Below are 20,781 nucleotides of genomic sequence, written 5' to 3'. Positions count from 1 at the left end.
GGCGCAACCCGCACCGCGGGGGCCGGCGCGGCGGCGGCGGCTTTACCACCCCTCTAGCCCCTCTCCCAAGGGTAGGCTTGGGACCTCCTCCTCCTCCTGTTTGCACAGCTGGATGGGACTGGGCTCCTCCCGACTCCCCAAGGGCAGGATGCTGTTTTCCCACTCCGTCCAGATGTCAGACCCCTGCCCCGGAGGGCTCAGCAGCTGGGCCTCCCCTCGCGGTTCGTCCCCGGCGTTCTGGGGGCGCCGGCACCCTCGCCCTGTCCCGTGCGCCGCCAGTCGGTCCGGGGTCACCCATTCCCCGCGCTCCCCCCACTCCGCCTGCCATGGGCCTGTCCGCCTCTGGCCTTGAGTCACTTCCCCCGCTATGCCCCACCCCGCCCAGCCCGCCTCCCCCCGCACCCCCCCTCAGGCTCCAGCGGCTCGGCCTCCTTGGCCCCGCGCCCCCACCCCTCTTCCCGCGAACACGCGGGCGCATCCTTCCCCACCCCCACCCCCGAACTGAGGTAGTGCTGTGCTTCTGCACACCCTGGGGAAAGTCCCCGGGTCACGCGGTTGTGTGTGGGGAGCCTGTGACGCTCAAGCTCATCTCCACGCTTCCGCCTACAGAGTCACGACTGAGGACCGTGGCGGAGGTGCCCAGAGCGCGGGCCGACCCCCGCCTAGCCTCTTGAGTAGGCAGGCGGGCGGGCGGGCGCGCACGTACGCACGCACTCTTCTGCCCCCGCTCTCCTCGTTCCCCGGCTACCAGGCGCGCGGTCACGTGGGCCCATCGCGGGGCGGCCGGCGCGGGAAGCCGCGCGAGAGCGGACCGTGGGGTGCGTGAGCCGGCGCCGCCGCGTGACGTGCGCGGCGCGGGAGCCGCCCCTCCCGCACGGTGGAGCCGGCTGGCCGCCGCGGCGGCGTCTGGGTAAGCGACGCGGCCCGGCCCCTGTGGGCTGCTCCGGGCTCAGTCCCTCCCGCCGCGAGCCGCCCGGGGCGGCGGCCTGCAGCTGCGCCGGTCGTGGGACAGATGCAAGTAGCTGGGGAGAGGGGTGTTCTGGTCCGTTTGACATGTCAATCAGGGCACAGGAGGAAAATGGCAACCGCGAGGGAGCGCTGGGCCGAGGATGCCCAGAACCACCTTTCGCTGCCCGCAGAAGGCGGCTGTCGGGGCCTGACCCCCCGTGGGAACCCCCGCCAGCAGGCCTGCGGCGTTCCCCGGGCGGCCGCGCGGACCCTTCTCGCAAGTGGGCGGGTCTCGTGGTGCAAACTGCGAGACGCTTCGGCCACTGTCCTCTCCCTCCCCCACCCCTGTTTGTGATTACCCCGTTTCTAGGGCAGGAAGTTCCTCCCCCCTTCATAATTCATTTCTTCCTTTTTTCGGATTATATTGATTTCATTCTGAGTAAATGCAGTTTTTCTTTTAAAAGTTTGCCCCATCATTCACTGCTTACCTAGCACTTGTTATTTGGAAAAATCAAGCTGCTTAGGCAGCACCTAGAGCTGTACTTGGAACTTGATAGTAGCTAATGTGTTTCCTAAAGTAACGCCCGGTTCCCCCGGGGAATTATATTTGGTATTCGTTCTCTTGAGACTCGGGTCTTTTGGCAAAACTGTTGATTCTCACAGGATTTTGTCAAGCGTGTAAGGTGTACGTTGGAATGACATTTTAAAGCTGCAAGGGGCCTTAGAGGAAATCCAGTTCATCCCTCTCATTTTACAAAGACACCCGGCCTAAAGAACGTGTAGCTTGGTCGAAGCCCTACATCTTTTGAGTAACTGGACCGTAGGGCTCTAGGCCTTGATTATTGGGCTCTCCACCACGCCAGGAGCACAGTGCTGGTTTAACCCACTCACTGTAGAGACTGTCTGCCAGAGGTGATATACTTGCCTTGATTCAGATTATTGAGAAACCAGGCTTGGCCATGGTGTGATGGCTCTGTTATTTTAAGGAATGGGGTTGGCATTATGTCTAGGTGAAATAGACTCCCTATGATGTACTTTGGGGCTCAAAGCCTGTCTCCAAAATTCAGCAGTATTATCTGCAAGAATAACCAATGTTTGCAGCATTGGTTGCTTCCTTAGGTTAAGGCATCAAAGATCTGTTTAGCAAGCAGTCTGGATGTGTTTTGGTTAAGGGTAAACTATCCATGGTCAGAAAACAGTCCCTTAATAGGGCGTAGAATACTGGGATAGCACGTGTAATAGATTCATTTTGGTTTTGTTTGTTTGTTTGTTTGGAATAGATTAGTTCTGATAGCTGGGAGGTTATGGGAAACCGTGGAAGGTCACAAGGATGGTTAGCGACAAAGCAGGGAGGGGCGTCACATGACGTGTATACCTTTTTGCCCAGCCCTTCCCTGAATGTCTTGTTTGGAAGCAGTGGAAATGGATTCTCCTCAGGTTGTTCGCTGTTTACTGAGCACCAGCAGTGGCTAGCCACTTTCATAGATGAATTTTGAGTACTTAATAAAAAAGGAGGTAGTAGTGTTTCTATGTTACAAGCGAGAAAACAGAGGATTTACCTGTCTTCTGTGATACTGTCATTTACAGCAGAATTCAAGGCCAGATCACTTATCTCACAAGTCCAGTCAGTGCTCTTGTGCATTGTATCTTGCTACGACTTCAAGCCAGGAAAAGGATGAGAGAATCGCCTGTGGCTGATTTATTGGCGCCTGTGGTTGCCCAGAGAGGCTGAGCAGGACTTTCAGCTGCCCTCTTTGCCTTAGAAAATGGAGCTGTGTGCTTCCACCCTATCTCCTGAGGGGAATGGGCAGGAGCCAGGCTGTCTAGCTGGGGAGGAGGGGCCCAAGAGTCTTGGCCGTAAAATATCCTGGCAAAGGCAGTGCTGGGAAGTGTTGCATAATGCCCTCCCCACCACTGAACCAAAGTGATTTATTTACTATGGCCCATAGGTGGTGCTTGACCATCTTGTTACAGAAAAACTTGTCTTTTTTTTTTGTCATAATAGGGCCAGAACAGAGTTGGGGTTTTAGATTATTGCAGGGTTTTTTTTTTTCCCCTCGTCTTAAAAAAGCAGTGCAGGTGCTCTTATCTTGATAAATTATAAAGTACTTGTACACCACTTCCTGTGCTCGTTTTTGCTTATTTATTCCAAATTGCATGCGAACGTCAGTCTTTTGAGAGAAGAATGCTAAGAAAAGTACTATTCCAGTTGATAGTTATCAGCGCAGGTTATGGAATCAGACCTAGCTCTTGATCCCCACTTTATACTTGTGGGTACTAAGTCTAGGTTTTTCCTCATCTGTAAAACGGAAATAAAAATAACGCATAGTCAAGGTGAGGACTAAAAGGGAGAATGTACATAGAGCACTTAGCACAAGGCCTTGCATATAGTATTTACTCATTATAATAGTAGCTACTTTAACTAGAACAGTATTATTTTTTCTGGGATACTAAAGATATTGCTACTTGAACTTGTTTAGGGTGAGTGGAGTAAGAGGAAAGTATTTGAAACAAACATCAGTTTTAGGATTAGTAATTTATTCACACATCTGCTTTCCCTTTGCCAGTAGGAATTTTTTTTTAATCTTTAAAAAAAATTTTTTTTTCATGTTTACTTGTTGTGGGGGAAGGGTAAAAGAGAGTGGCACACAGAATTCGAAGCAGGCTCCAGGCTCCCAGCTGTCAGCGCAGAGCCCCATGCGTGGCTTGAACTCACGAACCTGAACCCGTGAGATCATGACCTGGGCCGAAGTTGGACGCTTGACCAACTGAGCCACCCACACACCCCTTTTTAAATCTTAATTGAAGAAAAAAATGTTTATAGTATTGTTAGTTATTTTTGGAATTTTTCTAATTCATTTCTTCCCTGTACTTATCAGTCATATAATGACTTTTGGTTCCTTGTGAAAAACTCTAGGCACTTTAAGCAAAATTAACCCATGTGGATAACATGTTTGTGGAACGTTCTGTAGCAAAGGAAGTACTGGTTCACCTATATTCAGAAGTAATAATTATTCTTGTTTATACTGTATTCTAGATCTGTACTAGCATTGTCGTTTTCCAGCTTTCTGCTGTCCTTTGAGTAGCTTTTTTTTTTTCTTTCAGAAATGCAGTCATTATTTTTTTAGTGGACTAAGAAGACCATTTATTTTCCTTCACAGGGTTCTGATTTTTTTAAGGTCCACTAGCTGTTTGCATTCACCAGTATTAGCATTCATGTTTGCCTGGTGCTGCGGCTTTATCAGGCATCCCACATGTTGGTTAGATGGGGGTTAGAGATGTAGTAGGCTGGCTGGGTCTGGCAACAGGCAGGAGGCCCCAAACTAACGTTTCCCTGTTCCGTTAAAAGTTTCTAGAGCATAACTGCTCTTCCTGTGTCTTCTACCACGTCTGCTTCTTACCCTCTTTTCTAATATTTTTAGTGATTTTCATAAGCAGATCCTAGAATTACTGTACGTTTTATCTCCGTATTTTCAGATTTGTGATTTCCGTATCATTTTCAGATATTATGAAAATAGGCATAATGGTGTCTGAGAGGACATACCTCTTTTTCCTAAATACTTCTTTAGAAGAAGTCTGGAAATGATGTGTTCCTCCTCTGCCCCCAGTGCCCATTCTACTAGTTTGGGAGCACTTTTGTTTCTTAGGATCTGGCTAATTTTTTTTGTTTAACATTAGAAGTACAATAGTTGATTTTTCATTTAACGTAATTGGTGTAATTCCCACATTTTGAGAACTTCTTGTAAAATTGCTTCTTTTTCTCTGAAATTATAGAGTGAAATATTCTCTTCGGGTTGCTTGGTTCCCTTCTAATACAGTGGTTCTTAACTGAGGCATCATATTAGAACTACCTGAAGAGCTTTTTAAAAAAGGATCTGAGCCTCACAGCAATTCTCTTTGGGTTAGCGTGAAGTAGAATGCAGGCATCAGTACAGCCCCTGCATTTTAAGTTTTACAGTACAGTCAGTGATAAGAGCTGTTCCATGATAAAATGATCTCTGCAAACATTCCTTCTCTAGATTATAAACTGTTACACCTCCACAGTCATGTGAAAGTACCATTAAAAAATTAAAACCATTGTATAAAGTCTGTTATCACTTGGCACTTTGAATGTATCTGCTTTTATCTTTGTATTTATAGCCATGAGTAAGTATCTCAAAAAAGCTGTACACATTCCTCTGCCAACTTTTCTCTTTGTCTATTAATTATAATTAATAATAAAGTCACAATGGTAGGAACCACAGAGAAAATATCTAAGACTGTTTATTTTCTACGGCAACAGATGTCTTATACCTATGTCTCTTTTTTATTAAAGATTCATACAGCCTGAGAGAATGAAAAGCTGTGTATTCAAGGATATCGTCTATCGTCTGGCTACCATAGATCTGAGAGTCCAGTCTAATACAATAAATAGTTTTTAAATAAATGAGAATAAATAATATAAAATAAGTAAAAACTAAAAGATGTTAAATGTCAGCTTTTTATTAAACAAAAATAGATACTGGTATAAAGCTGTTCTAGTTTACTTAGTGTGAGCTAATCCAGAGTTACTGCAATTGAGTTAGTAAATAAGATTTTGTAGTTTTTCTTAAATATCAATACTGATTTTATTATTACAGTATAAATACCACTTTGATAATAGATAAAGCATCTTAAGATGAAGTACTCTTTCATTTTGACTGTGGTATTTGTCAATTTAATAAAATGTATAAAATTATTTTTCTGCAACCTCTCTCACATCTTAAAATTGCCACCCCAGATTCGTTTTTTCTTAACTTTTTTTTTCCCTCCCAGATTGAGGGAGGGAGAGAGAGAATCTTAAGCAGTCTCCATGCCCGGCACAGAGCCCTGTGCAGGGCTTGAGCCGAAGTCAAGAGTTGGACACAACCAACTGAGCCACCCAGCTGCCCCTCCACCGGAAATTCTTAAATGTAACTTCTAAGATCTTTCTGCATGCATAGAAAGCTTTGGCTGTTCCACATAGTAGAGAAAATAGAATTGATGGTCAAAGAAATAATGAGCAAAGGCTATATGAAAAGCTTAGCTAATAATTTGCAAAGTAGCTTGCATTAGTAAATGTTTTTAATAACTCTGTGGTGGATTGGCTATACTGACATGAGATAAAATCTAGTTGTGTTGCCTTGAAACATCAAAGGTCTATTATTATGCAAACAAGTTTGAATGAGCCTATTATGTATGTAAATTGTGGTTTTGTTTTTTTTTTTAACAGATCTGAGTTTTTTTTCATTGTATACACTTGGAAAAATTTCCCCCTTATTCAATTCAATATATTTGTAAAATCTGCATCAGTATGTATGTTAAAAGTTTTACATGGGGGTTGTAAAGAAAGGGCACGAGTTTAAAGTCAGACTTGAAGGGTGCCTGTGTGGCTCAGTTGGTTGAGCATCTGACTTCAGCTCAGGGCATAATCCCCCAGTTCATGGGTTTGAGCCCTATATTGGGCTCTGCTGACCGCTCATGGCTGGAGCCTGCTTCAGATTCTGTGTCTTCCTCTTTCTCTGCCCCTCCCCCGCTCGGGCTTTGTCTCTCTTGCTCTCAAAAATAAATAATAAACATTTAAAAAAAAAAGGAATTGTCCTTGAGTAATTAACTTTAACAAAAAAATAAAAATAAAGTCAGACCTGAAGTACTGTCAGTTAATGGCTAATTGCCTGACGTCGGGTACCTTTCCTGCCTTCCCTAAGCCTGTGCTTCCTCAACCATAAAATGGAACCAATATAGTACCTGCTCTACTACCTCATAGGATCAAAAAAAGATAGCATAGGGCAGAGATTCTCAAATTATGGTGCAAGGACCCCCAGAGGTTCCGGAAACCTTTTCAGGATCTACAAGGATCTTGCTTTTGCAAGGCTGAAATATCTTACTATGCTTGAATCAAAACAACATGTGGCAGGGGCACCTGGGTGGCTCAGTTGGTTAAGCAACCGACTCGATTTCTTCTCAGGTCATGATCTGACAGTTTAGGAGATTGAGCCCTGAGTAGGGCTCTGACCTCAGAGCACACGGCCTGCTTGGGATTCTCTCTCTCAAAATAAATAAACTTTTTTTTTTAAACGTTTATTTATTTTTGAAAGACACAGGGCGCAAGTAGGGGAGGGTCAGAGAGAGAGAGAGAAACACGGAATCTGAAGCAGGCTCCAGCCTCTGAGCTGTCAGCACAGAGCCCAACACAGGGCTCGAACTCAACAAATCCTGAGATTATGACCTGAGCCAAAGTCGGACAATCAACCACTGAGCCACACAGGCGTCCCAATAAATAAACATTTTTTTTTAATGTGGCAACAGATTATGTGAACAGAGAAGCAGTGAACCCAGCTGTATTTTTTAGAGCCAGGCATCAGAAGATTGTTAACTATAAAACAATGTTACCCTTCCACTTAAAAAATATATGTAGTTATTTTTTTTAGAAAAAGTATATTTTATGTTAATATATAATGGGCTTACTGTTATTTTAAATGAATAAAAATTTTTAAAATGTCTCCCTTTTGGGGCACCTGTGTGGCTCAATCAGTTGAGCATCTGACTCTTGATGTTGGCTTAGGTCATGATCCCAGGGTCATAGGATTGAGCCCCACGTTGAACTCTGCACTGAGCATGGAGCCTGCTTGGGATTCTCTCTCTCTCTCTCTCTCTCTCTCTCTCTCTCTCTCTCTCTCTCCCCCCCTTCCCCTCTCTCCCCCTCCCCCTCTGCCCCTCCCTCGCTCACATGCTAGTACATTATGTCTCTCAAAAAAAAAGTCTCACTTTTAATTTTTTATATGGCAAATATTGATAAATATAATCCACATAAACAACAGCCTTTTGCAGTCCTTAATAGTGTTTAAGAGTGTAAGTGGGTCTTGAGTCCAGGACTATTTAGAACTGATGAAGGGTGATAATGGCTGAGTAGTGCCTGTTGGGACAATTCTGAAATAAAAACTACATTTGACCCTTGCACTGAGTGGGGATTAGGGGTACCAACCCCTCTGCAGTTAAATCTGCATGTAACTTGACTCCCTACCCTCAGCTTAACTGCTAAGAGCCTATTGTTGACTGGAAGCTTTACTGATAGCATAAACAGTGAACTACCACATTTTTTATATGTATTATATACTATATTATAATAAGGTAGAGAAAAGAAAACTTATTAAAATCATAAGGAAGGGGCGCTTGGCTAGCTCAGTCAGTAGAGCGTTCGACTCTTGATCTCGGGGTTCTGAGTTGAAGCCCCATGTTGGGCCTAGAGCTTACTTTAAAAAAAAAAAATCATAGGTCAGAGAAAATACATGTACAGTACTGTACTGTGTTTATGGAAGAAAATCCACATATAAGTGGACCTGTGCAGCTCAAACCAATGTTCAAGGGTCAACTGTATGAACTTGAAAAAAAGCTTTAGAAACTACCAGATGGCATTTGAAAGTGACAAAAATCAGGCAGAAACTGGAATAAGGTCTATACTTGGGAGAAGGGAACAGCAGTGGGCACATTTCCATTTCTATGGCTTTTATCCTGAGAGAAGACTCCTGTTGGTGACATGAGGAGATGGCTAAAATTAGGTTAATAACCTGTAATCTTACTTGCTTGAAGAAAAGAGGACAGAGTTCAGGGTGATCACACAGCTGGGAAGAAAAGGAAAATTCCAGAAAGGATGCTGGGAGGACCCCAAATACTGTGTATTACTCAGCTTGAATCTCTTGCCAATCCCTAAACTTAGATATGTGTGGAGCAACCCCCATTTGGCACACGTGCTGAAAAAACTGAACCAGAGGGCAGGCAGAATTTGGAGTTTAAGTCCAACCAAGTTAATTATAACAACAAAGCAAAAACATCAATGTGTTTTGGAAGAATATTACAGAATCTAGAGTCTTTACTGCAGTAATCGCAATGTCTAGGATATTGTCCAAAATGAAACAAAACTATCACCCTAATTAATGAAGATTGATTTCAAGATGACCCAGAGGTTGGATTTGGCAGAGAAGATTTAATGTTTATTTTTGAGAGAGAGACACAGAGCACAAGCAGGGGAGGGGAGGGGCAGAGAGAGGGAGACACAGAATCCGAAGCAGGCTCCAGGCTCTGAACCAATAGCACAGAGGCTCTGAACCAATAGCACAGAGCCTGACGTGGGGCTCGAACTCACAAACTGTGAGATCATGACCTGAGCCAAACACTTAACTGACCGAGCCACCCAGGCACCCCTGGTAGAGAAGATTTAAAGTAGCTATTATAACTATGCTCAAGAACATAAAGCGGTAATGGGCAAAGAAATAGGAAATCTCAGCAGAGAACCAGACACTAAAAAGGAATGAGATGAAAATTTTAGACCTGGAAATATATCTGAAATTAAAAATTCACTGAATGAGTTTAACAGAAATGACAAGAGTCCATGAATTTGAAGACAGGTTAATAGAAAGTATCACACCTAAAAGAGAAAAAGAGATTGTTTTATGTGAAAGTTCTGTATGAACTTCATCACTATATGTTAGCATCAGGGATTATTACTCTAGGTTTCTTTCAAGGCCTAAATTCAGCTCTTCCCTTTGCATATGGACTAACTTCATAGTATGTAAATCAAAGCCATCTACAGACTACTCTCACATTCTCCCCTCACCTCATCATCTCCTTGCCACCATCAGAAAGAAATCCCTCTCTTCTCTGTGGCTGACTACTACACTTAAGACTTCTGCTTGTGTTCCTTCTGGCTTCTAGAGACTCCACCCCTCTTCAGGCTGGAAGTCTTCTCCAAGCTGAAGCTGCCTATTCTCGGTGCCCTATCCTATCTGTACCTACCCTGTATGACGTGTGCTTTCTAACATCCTCTTGCAGTGAGATATTTTGCTCTTGCTGCTTTCCCATTGTCAAAGGTCACCAGAAACCTCTTGGTCCCCACACTTGGGGCATTTGTAATAGGCCTCATCCTCACGTTTGTCTGCAGCATTTTCCACCATGGAAAATGGAGGCTGTTGGGCTCCCCCAGCCAAGGCTCTTGCCTTTCCTTCACCATTCCCTTATATAAGAAAATATATTTTCTTATTTCTCCTTTTCTTCTTCTTGTGTCTTTTCTGTGTTGTTCAAGGATTCATTCTTAGCTTTTTTTCCCTCTTATTTCACTCAGTAGTCCCATCCACTCCTGGTGGCTTCGGTTGTGTAATTACTGAGGCCCTTCTCTCTCTATCTAGCCCTGATCTCCAGAGCCCCAGTCCTCATGTTGTCTCATTGATCACCAAGCGTTTCTACTCAGATGTCCTAGCGTGAACACCTTGAACTATGTCCAAAATGAAACTTCTCTTTTATTAAGACAGCTTCTATGCCTCTTCCCCAGCATTCTGGGACCCTGCCTTTGTATTGACACCTGACAGTTATTCTGCAAATACGACCTGAAGGGATGAACGAATTCTTCCAGTGACCCAAGCTGGAATTCTGAGACTCACCTTTGACTTGATATTCTCTGTGGCTTATCACTTCCAATCTGCTGCCAGGTCATGTCAGTTCTGCGTCTGGTGCGTCTTTTTATTCCTTCATTCCCACTGCCATTACTTGGATATTACAGCAGACTCCTTGCTGGTCTTTATTTCTCCATACCTTTCTCTTGCTAATCTTTTTTATGTATTGTTACTAGAGCAGTTTGACTAACAGGCCTGATGATGATGATGATACTTGGTATTATGGGCCCCACTACTTTTAAGTGCTTATATGCATTATCGTATTAAATCTATATAACAACCTGTGAGATAGATAGATACTGTAATTATCCATCCATAGTTTACAAGTAAAACCAAAGACCAGAAAGTTAAGTGTCTTCTCAAGATCATACAGCTAAATGACAGAATTGAAATTTTAATCCAAGCTGTCTAATTCCAGGGTCTGAGCTTTAACTACTATGTGTTCTCCCTCCAGCAAAAACGTCTTAACAGTTCATCTCAAACACAACTGGAGTACCTTTCAGTTTTACAGTTGGTACCCTGTGTGAGCTAACCACATCTCGTTAGTCACTTACTTTTGTTTTTTCTATGCCCGACTGAATTCTTCAGTTACCTGTATATTCACACTCTTCCCTGTAATTCTATTCATCCTATTTTTTTCTGCCTGGAATGCTATGTTCATCCTCTGCCTGTCCATCTAAATAATGGCTTATTTTCCATTGAGTCACCTGCTGTTGATCCCTGCCCCCCCCCCATAACATGTTCTCTGAACTGCTCTTATGACATTTATCACTTTTACTTTATATCATAATTATGATGTTTTATGTTTTGTCTCCCCTATTAGCCTGCAGTCTTGTTGATTGCAGTATCTGTGTAATTTTTTTTCTATCCCTAGGCCTTGTGTAATGCGTGCTTTCAAATAATTTTTTCTTTATTAAGTTTCTCTTCAAAAAAAATGTGTTCAGTAAGTGAAGAATTTAACTGTTACTCATAGACGATTAACCACAACATTTTTGTGTATGTGGCTTTTTAGTGTGCCCTTTCTCATTTCCATGTGGTTCAATAGCTCATTATACTACTGCACTATATATAGACAGATAGATATAGATCTGGTGAAAATGTTTATGATCTGAGGTTTTGTTTTGCTTTAAACAATTTGTAAGGCTAGTTTAAGCTACTTCACTTTGAACCATTCATTGAATCTAAGACACATGTTTTTCACATGGTGAAATCTTCAGTATACCCAGTTTTATTTTGGTGTTTATTTTTAAAAAAAAATTTTTTTTTTTCAACGTTTATTTATTTTTGGGACAGAGAGAGACAGAGCATGAACGGGGGAGGGGCAGAGAGAGAGGGAGACACAGAATCGGAAACAGGCTCCAGGCTCCGAGCCATCAGCCCAGAGCCTGACGCGGGGCTCGAACTCACGGACCGCGAGATCGTGACCTGGCTGAAGTCGGACGCTTAACCGACTGCGCCACCCAGGCGCCCCTATTTTGGTGTTTAAATCTCTCTCTAAATTGGTGGAGTTTAGGAATCTGGGTAATGTAGCAAATACAATAAGTAGTGACTTTTAGTCAAATGGCCTTTTGGAACAATACTTACAATTTGGATTTTTATTGAGGCTCGGGTCTCTGTAGGTTCTGTTATTTTCCTTATCTCATTACTGCTTACAGGCTTTTAAAATGAGATGGCAAGGAGTAAGAGTTTCGTTTTCATTTATTTTTTAATTGGGGGAGGCTTAGGAGAAACTTATGTGTGAGTAAGTAGAATTTTAAAAAGCAATTTATGAATGTAGAACTAAAAGCAGCAAATTGCAGGATTCCTAAAGTACGCTATTATTTACATACACTTTTAAAACATGCAAAATAGTACTCTCCCTTCTTAAGGGATATGTACAGATGCAGCAAGAACATAATGCTGTTACAAGACAGTCATAAACACCAAAGTCAGGATGAAGACGGCCTTCAGAGGCAAGGTAGGAGGCAGTGCAAATGAGGGAGTGATGGCAGGGGGTCTCTGCCATGTTTGTAACGTTTACCTTATGTGCTCAGGGGTGGGTGGCTGCGTGTTTGTCCCATTGCTCTCTGTGCCTATTTGTCCATCTGAAATACTTCATAATTTTTTCTTTTAAAGTTTATTTTGAGAGAGAGAGAGAGAGAGGGAGAGAGAATCCTGAGCAGGCTCCACACTGTCAGTGCAGAGCCCGATGCGGGGCTCAAACTTACAAACCGTGAGGTCATGACCTGAGCCGAAACCAAGAGTCAGAAGCTTAACTGACTGAGCCACCCAGGCGCCCCAAGGCTTCCCTGTGTGTCTTGATGTATAACCTGACCATTCCCTAAGCATCTCCAGTTTGTGGGTCATGTTCCCTCTGAAAGGTGGAAAGGGAGGACATTTGGGCTCGGGAGCCCAGTACCTGGGTTTGAATCCCCCACTCTCCCACTTACTAGCAATATGACTTATGTCCGTTTATTTTGCAATGATTCAGTTTCTTCATCTGTAAGGTGCACTGCTTACTCCCTTTCTTGTAGAGTTGTATTGAGAATTAAATGAGTAGAAAGTTCCTAAGGGAAAGGAAACACCGTTAAGTGTTAGCTGGTTCTATTATATAATTGATCACTCAGCTGTCTGCTGCCCAAGCTGCGGCCAATCTCCAGACAGCTAACCCCACACTTTCAACGCTGACCTCTTTGACTTTGGTCTCTGGCTAGTGAGGAAACTTCATTCTCTTTTGCAGAAATTGCTCTTTTAGAGAAGGTTTTCCCAGCTTGCCAGTGATGACCTTCGTACCCGGCTGCCTTCTCCTTAAAACACTGGTGGCTGTCTACACGGTTGGGGAGGAGGTGGTGAAGCGGGGCCTCCCACCTACATGTAACAACAGCACTCAGTACCCTTGCTGCTCACACTGCTCTCCCTTGCTGGCAGAATTCTTCTGTGTGTTCTTTCTCATGCGTGATTTTTCCCAGGACCAGTGGTCCCATTCTGTATTGTTTCTTCAGGAGCCTCCATACTTGTATGTATGTCTGAATCCAGTTAATATCAGGGTATAGACTCTTTCCCATAGGGTTCCAGGCCCCATGTAAATCAGGGGATGTGGCTTAGTATCTATTTTAAGGGCTCCTGAATGTACTGTGACTGACACATTTCCCAAACATTGTATGATAGTCAGGAGGCCAGTGTCCCCTGACCACATAGAGGATTCCTAAGGAGCAGTAACACTTCTAGCCCAGCCAGGACACTGTTAAGTTATTAACAGTTATGGTTAACATTTGAATAGCAGTTTCCATCACGAGGTGGTTGTCACATAACCTCACTCGTTTAGCTCTGAGGAATGGGTCAGAATCTCAATCCCATTTTCCAGTGAGGAAACAGGACGGACTGGTAACGTTGAGGTCAGATAGATTAAAAAAGGACAGCCTTCCTTTTGCTTCTGTGTCACTCATACCAAGCCACCTTCTTACCAAATGAAAAAAGACCATATTTTACCGTTTTCGAAGAATTGGTATTTTCATAAGGAGGGGATTTCATGTTAGCTAGGTTTGGGGTGAAATTAACAGTATTAAAAACTATTGAATAATCTCGTTTAAATTTAGGTGTCCTTGTACTCTAGATGTGTGTGAACTGTAGCTAATTTTGTAAAAAAAAAAAAAAAAAACAAACAAAAATTGTGCTTTTTCTCAGAGCCACAATGGACACAGGTAGCCATAGCCTTGTCCTCCTGCAGCAGCTGAACATGCAGCGAGAATTTGGTTTTCTGTGTGATTGCACAGTTGCTATTGGAGACGTTTACTTCAAAGCCCACAGAGCAGTGCTTGCTGCTTTTTCTAACTATTTCAAGATGATATTTATTCACCAAACAAGGTAAGGATGTGCTTTTGTAAATCACAAGAATTTTAAATACTGTGATATAGCTAAACCTTATTGTAACATCATTTGGGGGATTCTTTGTCATGGGGTCACCTTAAGAAATAAAAAAAAGTTATGTATTTTTTTTCTACACATCCAGTAATTCATCTCTGTGTGTAAGATCCATGGTGGAAGGTAAAAATGAAAACAGTAATAGCTAAAAGTTAATGGAGGCTTATCCCATACCCAAGCACTAAGTATTTACCTAATGTACATTCTACTGTTATATACACTATTTTATTTTAGTTTATTCATTTATTTATTCTTGAGAGAGAGAGAAACAGAACACAGTGTGGGGGAGGGGGTGGGGATTGCGGGCAGAGAGCAAGGTAGACAGAATCCCAAGCAGATTCCAGACCATTAGCACAGATCCCAATGCGGGACTCGAACTCATGAACTGTGAGATCATGACCTGAGCCGAAATCAAGAGGCAGATGCTTAATCGACTGAGCCAGCCAGGTACCTCTTATCCACACTATTTTAGAGAAAAGGAGACTGAGGTTGAAGTAAATAATTGGTCCATCCAGGATTATAGCCCCCCAATAAGTTACATTCAAATGCAGATACGTGTTTTTAAAGATCTGTGTTCTAACCCACTAAGTTTTTGATACCTGTTCTGTAGCACTTTCATAGCAAGGCCTTAATGTCATAGTTCTACCCATCTTATATTCCATACTATAGTTCAAAAGTCATTTGTTTCAAATACTATTTTCAAAAAGTGCTTTGATGTTTTGAATTTAGGTTATCCCAACATGATAGGTATGTAGGAAGAGGGCAGGAAAGTGGTATTCAGACTCTGAGCTCTTAAAGAATAGCTTTAATCCATTCTCGATTGAAAGGGATAGAGTTCTCTATGTTTTTTTAAAGGACCGTGCATGAAATACTAGGAGTGTAGCCTCAATTACACATTTTTATTTACCCATTCATTCATTCAAGTATTTATCAGGTACTTAATGTCAGCACTGTGCTAGACCCCAGTAACAGGCTAATTATGCTCCCTGCCCTCAAGGGGTTAATAGTCTCATAGATAGTGCACGTAAAGAAAATAATCGCCGTGTAATTGATCTGTCTGTGCCTCAGTTTCCTTCTATGTAAGACACTGGCATTGTATGTGTACTCACCCCATGGTGTTGAGATTTAAATGGATTAATATTAAAATGCTTGGAACGGAGCTTTGCACTGTCAGCTACTGCTATCAATAATTAACGTGATACGTCTATAATAGAAGTGTTGTAGAAGGTAGAGTGGAGTGTCAGCAGCTCTATTTTGAGGAGGTTGGAATAGGCTTTATTGAGGCCCTGTATCTTGAAGGATCAGGAGGAGTTTTCCGGATGTTGTAGAGGAATGCAGGAAGGTGCGTTGCAGGCAGAGGGAAAAGTGCACGGAAACATAGGCAGATATGAACCAGGCTAGTACATTGAGGAAACGGGAGTACGTCAGAATGACTGGAATGCATGGCACAAGGAGGGAGGAGGTTGGAGGGGAGGACATGTCATAGTTAGGGTCACTGTCGAAACTGGATTAGAAACAGTACCTTCACATCAGTCTCCTCTAAGAGCTGGGAGTTGGTTCAGCTCCCAAAGCGCCTGTTGTGTGCCAGGCACCATGCACGCTGAACTAAATCCAAGAGATGCAAAGGTGTCAGGCCTGCTGTCTGGTATCTCTGTTGAGCAACTAAAAATCCTCAGTTAACAGAGCTCTGTACCGATATAAAAAAGCCTTGCCACAGACCCTGGAAGTGGGTGGGTGGGTGAGAGCTAAGAGTGAAACCCAGGAGGCAATCCCGAGATACGGGGACTAAAGAAATGGATTGTCGCTATACTTACTGACACCCAGTGCATTGTGAAGCATTCACAAAGTTTTGCTTCAGGGAAGGTAAGTCCGTTAACTGATTCTGTTGTTCCTTGACATCCAGCACTTCCCTCAGGTTCTGTTTATCCTCATCTTGCAGGGTGTTTCCCAATTTCTTGTTCACTCATTATTTCCACCTATTATCTGAATTCTAGATTCATATCTAAAAATTGGGCTTGGGGTTATTTTGAAGTTTTTCAAAGTTATGCCTGTATTCATTTGTGATGTAAAGACTAGATGTGTTAATATAGTTAGGAAGCCAAAATAAGATTAGTGCTATTTATTTATTTATTTATTTATTTATGAGAGAGAGAGAGAGAGAGAGACAGAGTGCGAGCAGGGGAGGGCAGAGAGAGAGTGAGACACAGGAACTAAGCAGCCTCCAGGCTGTGAGCTGTCAGCATGGAGCCTGATTCAGGGCTCGAACCCACGAGCCACGACATCATGACCTGAGCCGAAGTCGGATGCTCAACCGACTGAGCCCCCCAGGTGCCCCTGGGATTAGTGTAATTGAAATTCTAAATATTGCCAATTTCAATAGATCCTTTTAAAATTTTTAATATTTTTTATTTTGGTAAAATATATATAACATAAAGTTTGCCATTTGAACCATTTTCAGCATATAATTACTGGCATTAAGTACATTTGCAGCGTTGTGCAACCATCACCGCTGTCATTTCCAAAACTTTTCATCACCCAAAACGGCAACTCTGTGCCCATTAAGCAATAGCTCTCCATCTCTCCCGGCCCAAACTGCTGGTAACCTCTAATCTACTTTCCGTCTCCATGAATTTGCCTGCTCTAGATATTTTTTATAAGTGGCATCCTACAAAATGTGTCCTTCTGTGTCTGGCTTAGTTCACCTACCAGACGTTTTCCAGGTTCATCCATGTTGTAGCAGGTGTCAGAGCTTCATTCCTGTCTCTGGCTGAGTAATAGTCCGCTGTACGGACGGGCCACATTTTGTTTATCCAGGCACCTGTCGCTGGACACTCGCATTGCTTCCACCTTTTGGCTAGTGTGAATAATGCTGCAGTGAAGACTGGCGTGCAGGTGTCCTTTGGGTCCCCATTCTCAGTTCTTTTGATTATATATTCAAAAGACTGCTAAGTCCCTTAACAGCAAGGGACCTGTTTTATTCATCACGTTTCTACTCCCTGGCAGCTTGTATAGGGCATATCACTTAGGAGTCACTAAATGTTGAACTCATCAGAACATCTGTGTGTGTTTCTTAACTTTAGGCGGTAGGTTGAAGACATGAAGACTTGTTGCTGGGCCACAGAGCTGGTGTATAGTGAAAGTTTAATTTTCTGTTGATATGTTTCATCAAGGCAGATTGCTAAGTTTGAACTTCTTGGGAAGAAATCACGTTAGCCTTAGACTGTATGCTGCTACCCAAAAGGCCAGCTGGTCATTTCATTTTGTGCGGTTCTGTTTTTTGTTTTTAACAGTGAATGCATAAAAATACAACCAAGTGATATCCAACCTGACATATTCAGCTATTTGCTGCACATTATGTATACGGGGAAAGGGCCAAAACAGATTGTGGATCATAGTCGTCTGGAGGAAGGGATTCGATTTCTTCACGCCGACTACCTTTCTCACATTGCGACTGAAATGAATCAGGTGTTCTCACCAGAGACTGTGCAGTCCTCCAATCTGTATGGCATTCAGATCTCAACAACCCAAAAAACAGCTGTCAAACCGGGGCTGGAGGTCAAAGAAGCTCCTTCCAGTAACAGTGGCAACAGGGCTGCTGCGCAGGGCGACCACCCCCAGCTGCAGCTCTCTCTCGCTATTGGGCTGGATGATGGCACTGCCGATCAGCAGAGGGCCCGTCCTGCTGCCCAGGCCTTGGAGGAACACCAGAAGCCCCCAGTGTCCATCAAGCAGGAGAGATGTGACCCAGAGTCTGTGATCTCCCAGAGCCATCCCTCACCCTCGGCGGAGGTGACAGGCCCCACTTTCACCGAAAGCGGTATCAAAATACACTTATGCCATTACTGTGGGGAACGTTTTGATTCCCGTAGTAACCTAAGACAACATCTCCATACCCACGTGTCCGGATCCCTCCCGTTTGGTGTCCCTGCTTCCATTCTGGAAAGCAACGACCTTGGTGAAGTGCATCCACTTAATGAAAACAGTGAGGCTCTTGAATGCCGCAGGGTCAGCTCCTTCATTGTCAAGGAGAATGAGCAGCAGCCTGACCACTCAAACCAGGGTACCACCGAGCCTCTGCAGATCAGCCAAGTGTCTCTGATCTCCAAAGACTCAGAGCCAGTAGAATTAAACTGTAATTTTTCTTTTTCAAGGAAAAGAAAAATCAGCTGTTCCATCTGTGGTCATAAATTTCTCCGAAAAAGCCAACTGCTGGAACACATGTATATACACAAAGGTAAATCTTCCAGATACAACCGATGCCAAAGGTTCAGTAATGCGGTAGCCCAGAGATTTCAGCCGTACTGTGACAGCTGGTCTGATGTCCCCCTGAGAAGTTCTTGCTTGTCGCAAGAACAGTTAGATTCATCCTGTGCCTTAGAGTCAGAGCTCACACAAGAAGGTGTGGACACTATCCTTGTGGAGTAGCAGTTTCTCCTCCATAATTTTTATATCAATTCTGAAAAAAAATCCACATGCATTTTTTTATTCATAAACTCTCTTCCTCCTCAACGTCTGTTCACTTTTTTCTTTGCCATTTATCCATAGTTTTAAGGTGGTATACGTTAGGTCTTATTGTAAGGTATGTTATACACATGGCTATTAAAATGTAACCTTCAAGTAGAGCGTGAACAGTTCATAAATCGCAATTACGAAATCAGAAATCAGTGTAAGAATTATGGAACTTTAGAGTAAATATTTATAGAGTTTCTAAGTAGAATCAGTAAAACCAAATTGAAAATGAGGTAAATGAAATTTTTTAAAGAATACTCTAGACTATCAGTTTTGGCTAATTTTTCACATGAATAAGCCACTGTAAAGACAATTTAAAAATATTTTCTGGGGCGCTGGGGGGGCTCAGTTGGTTGAGTATCCAACTTCGGCTCAGGTCATGATCTTGCCATTCTGAGTCCGAGCCCCACGTTGGGCTCTGTGCTAACAGCTTAGAGCCTGGAGCCTGCTTCAGATTCTTTGTCTCCCTCTCTCTGCTCCTCCCCCACTCACGCTCTGTCTCTCAATAATAAATAAACATTAAAGATTTAAAAATAATAAAAAACAATAATAATATTTTCTGCCACATAGGGAGTTAAAGTTATTTCTAATACATAACTATATAATGTATAAAAATTTTGTTTTAAGGCATAGCTATAATAAATCATGAGTAGTTTTAAAATCACTTTTTACTTATTAGCTCTGCAGCATCTTGCATGGCTTTTATTTATTTTTTCACATTGAGCATACCTCATTGTTAATGAAAAATATTTTAGTGAAAAGAGAGAAATGGAGGAGATTCAAACAGTAAAACAAAATCCTAAGCAGAGAAACAGAAATGTTCATACACCTAGATAAACAGAGCTTCAGACAGAACTGCCTTGACTAACACCAATGTTGTTACCTTAATCTAGAATGTTTTCTTAAGGATCTTAAGAGCAATTTGAGATTTTTTTTATGACCAGAGATTTACATCAGCTTAGAGAGGAAAATGATAAAATACAAATTGTCTTTCTACCCTCAGCGCCCGAGGATTTTCTAGGCTGCCTAAGTTGATGTTAATTTTCTATCACTTGCAGAAGTAGTTTTTCAGTGACACAGTTTTCATTTTTTTCTGGTCCATAAAACTAACAGTACACACAGTGTCCTAGAACTATGTCTAAAGTCCATGATAGCTTTCCCTTTGTGAATAACCTTAGCTCCTTTTTATAACAGTGAAACTTACAAAGCTAAAACACCAGAAAAATTAAAACTGATGGGCTAAATGATAGATTGTCCTGCTTTATGTAGCTGGAGAATAGCTGGTCAAACTTCACCACAAAGGATAGATCTAAATTGTTTCTGAAATGTTTAAATTTCAAAGATTAGTCAAGAATAACAAAGCAGAGAGGCTTTAAAACAGCCTCATCTTTTTTGTGTGTGCTGTCCTGTTAAATTCAAAGCCTCACAGACATTTTAATAAATCTGGCTTGTGAGGCTTACAATTTAACTGTATACAGAAACTCTGAGCTCCTTTATTGACTGCATCCTTCTGAAGACATCTCCTGACAGCATCAGAGTGGAGTCAGAAGGGAGCTGAAAGAGTAATCCAGCCCATTCTAAGGGCACAAAGGTTTTCTCTGGGTAAACACTGAGTTTAGGTGACTTATGAAGTGGTTAAGTTATTCTTGAAGGCTGAATGAAGAAACTACTGGGCATTGTCTAAGGCAGTAGCGTTAGTCCCTCAGACAAATGACTAAAACTTCCTGGGGTCAAGATTGTTATGTGTTGAGAATAAAATCTAACTAGCTGTTTTTATAGTAGCAGTTACATTGGGAGTGGCTAAAAACAAATGTGTTGCTCTTGGGGGTGAGAACTTCATCTAATCTTAAACTTAAGGCACTTAAACAATGATTCAAACTTTTCTGCCCTCAAAGATTTCATCTCATAGGGTGAACACACATCTTAACATCGATTTCCTGTATTTTAGGCTATTCATGATATACTGCCCGGCCTTCTTCAA

At 42.6% G+C, this 20,781-nt stretch overlaps 1 protein-coding gene across 2 annotated transcripts; it reads left to right on the top strand.

The window, feature by feature from the left end:
• Nucleotides 1–614: 614 nt before the first annotated feature.
• ZBTB25 (zinc finger and BTB domain containing 25) lies at nucleotides 615–19,167 on the top strand. 2 transcript variants are annotated; one of them, XM_030319283.1, is made up of 3 exons: nucleotides 615–910; nucleotides 14,055–14,234; nucleotides 17,582–19,167. In XM_030319283.1, exons 2-3 carry the CDS (start codon nucleotides 14,062–14,064, stop codon nucleotides 18,714–18,716), a joined length of 1,308 nt encoding a protein of 435 aa, XP_030175143.1. In that variant the 5' UTR covers nucleotides 615–910; nucleotides 14,055–14,061; the 3' UTR covers nucleotides 18,717–19,167. The 2 variants fall into 2 exon arrangements, with proteins under 2 accessions (XP_030175143.1, XP_032449263.1); XM_032593372.1 differs by lacking the exon at nucleotides 615–910 and having other exon boundaries at nucleotides 12,611–14,234.
• The last annotated feature ends 1,614 nt before the right edge of the window (nucleotides 19,168–20,781 follow it).

The sequence above is a fragment of the Lynx canadensis genome, chromosome B3 (assembly GCF_007474595.2).
Source record: "Lynx canadensis isolate LIC74 chromosome B3, mLynCan4.pri.v2, whole genome shotgun sequence".
Lineage (NCBI taxonomy): Eukaryota > Metazoa > Chordata > Mammalia > Carnivora > Felidae > Lynx > Lynx canadensis.
This window is presented reverse-complemented; position numbering and strand designations above follow the sequence as displayed.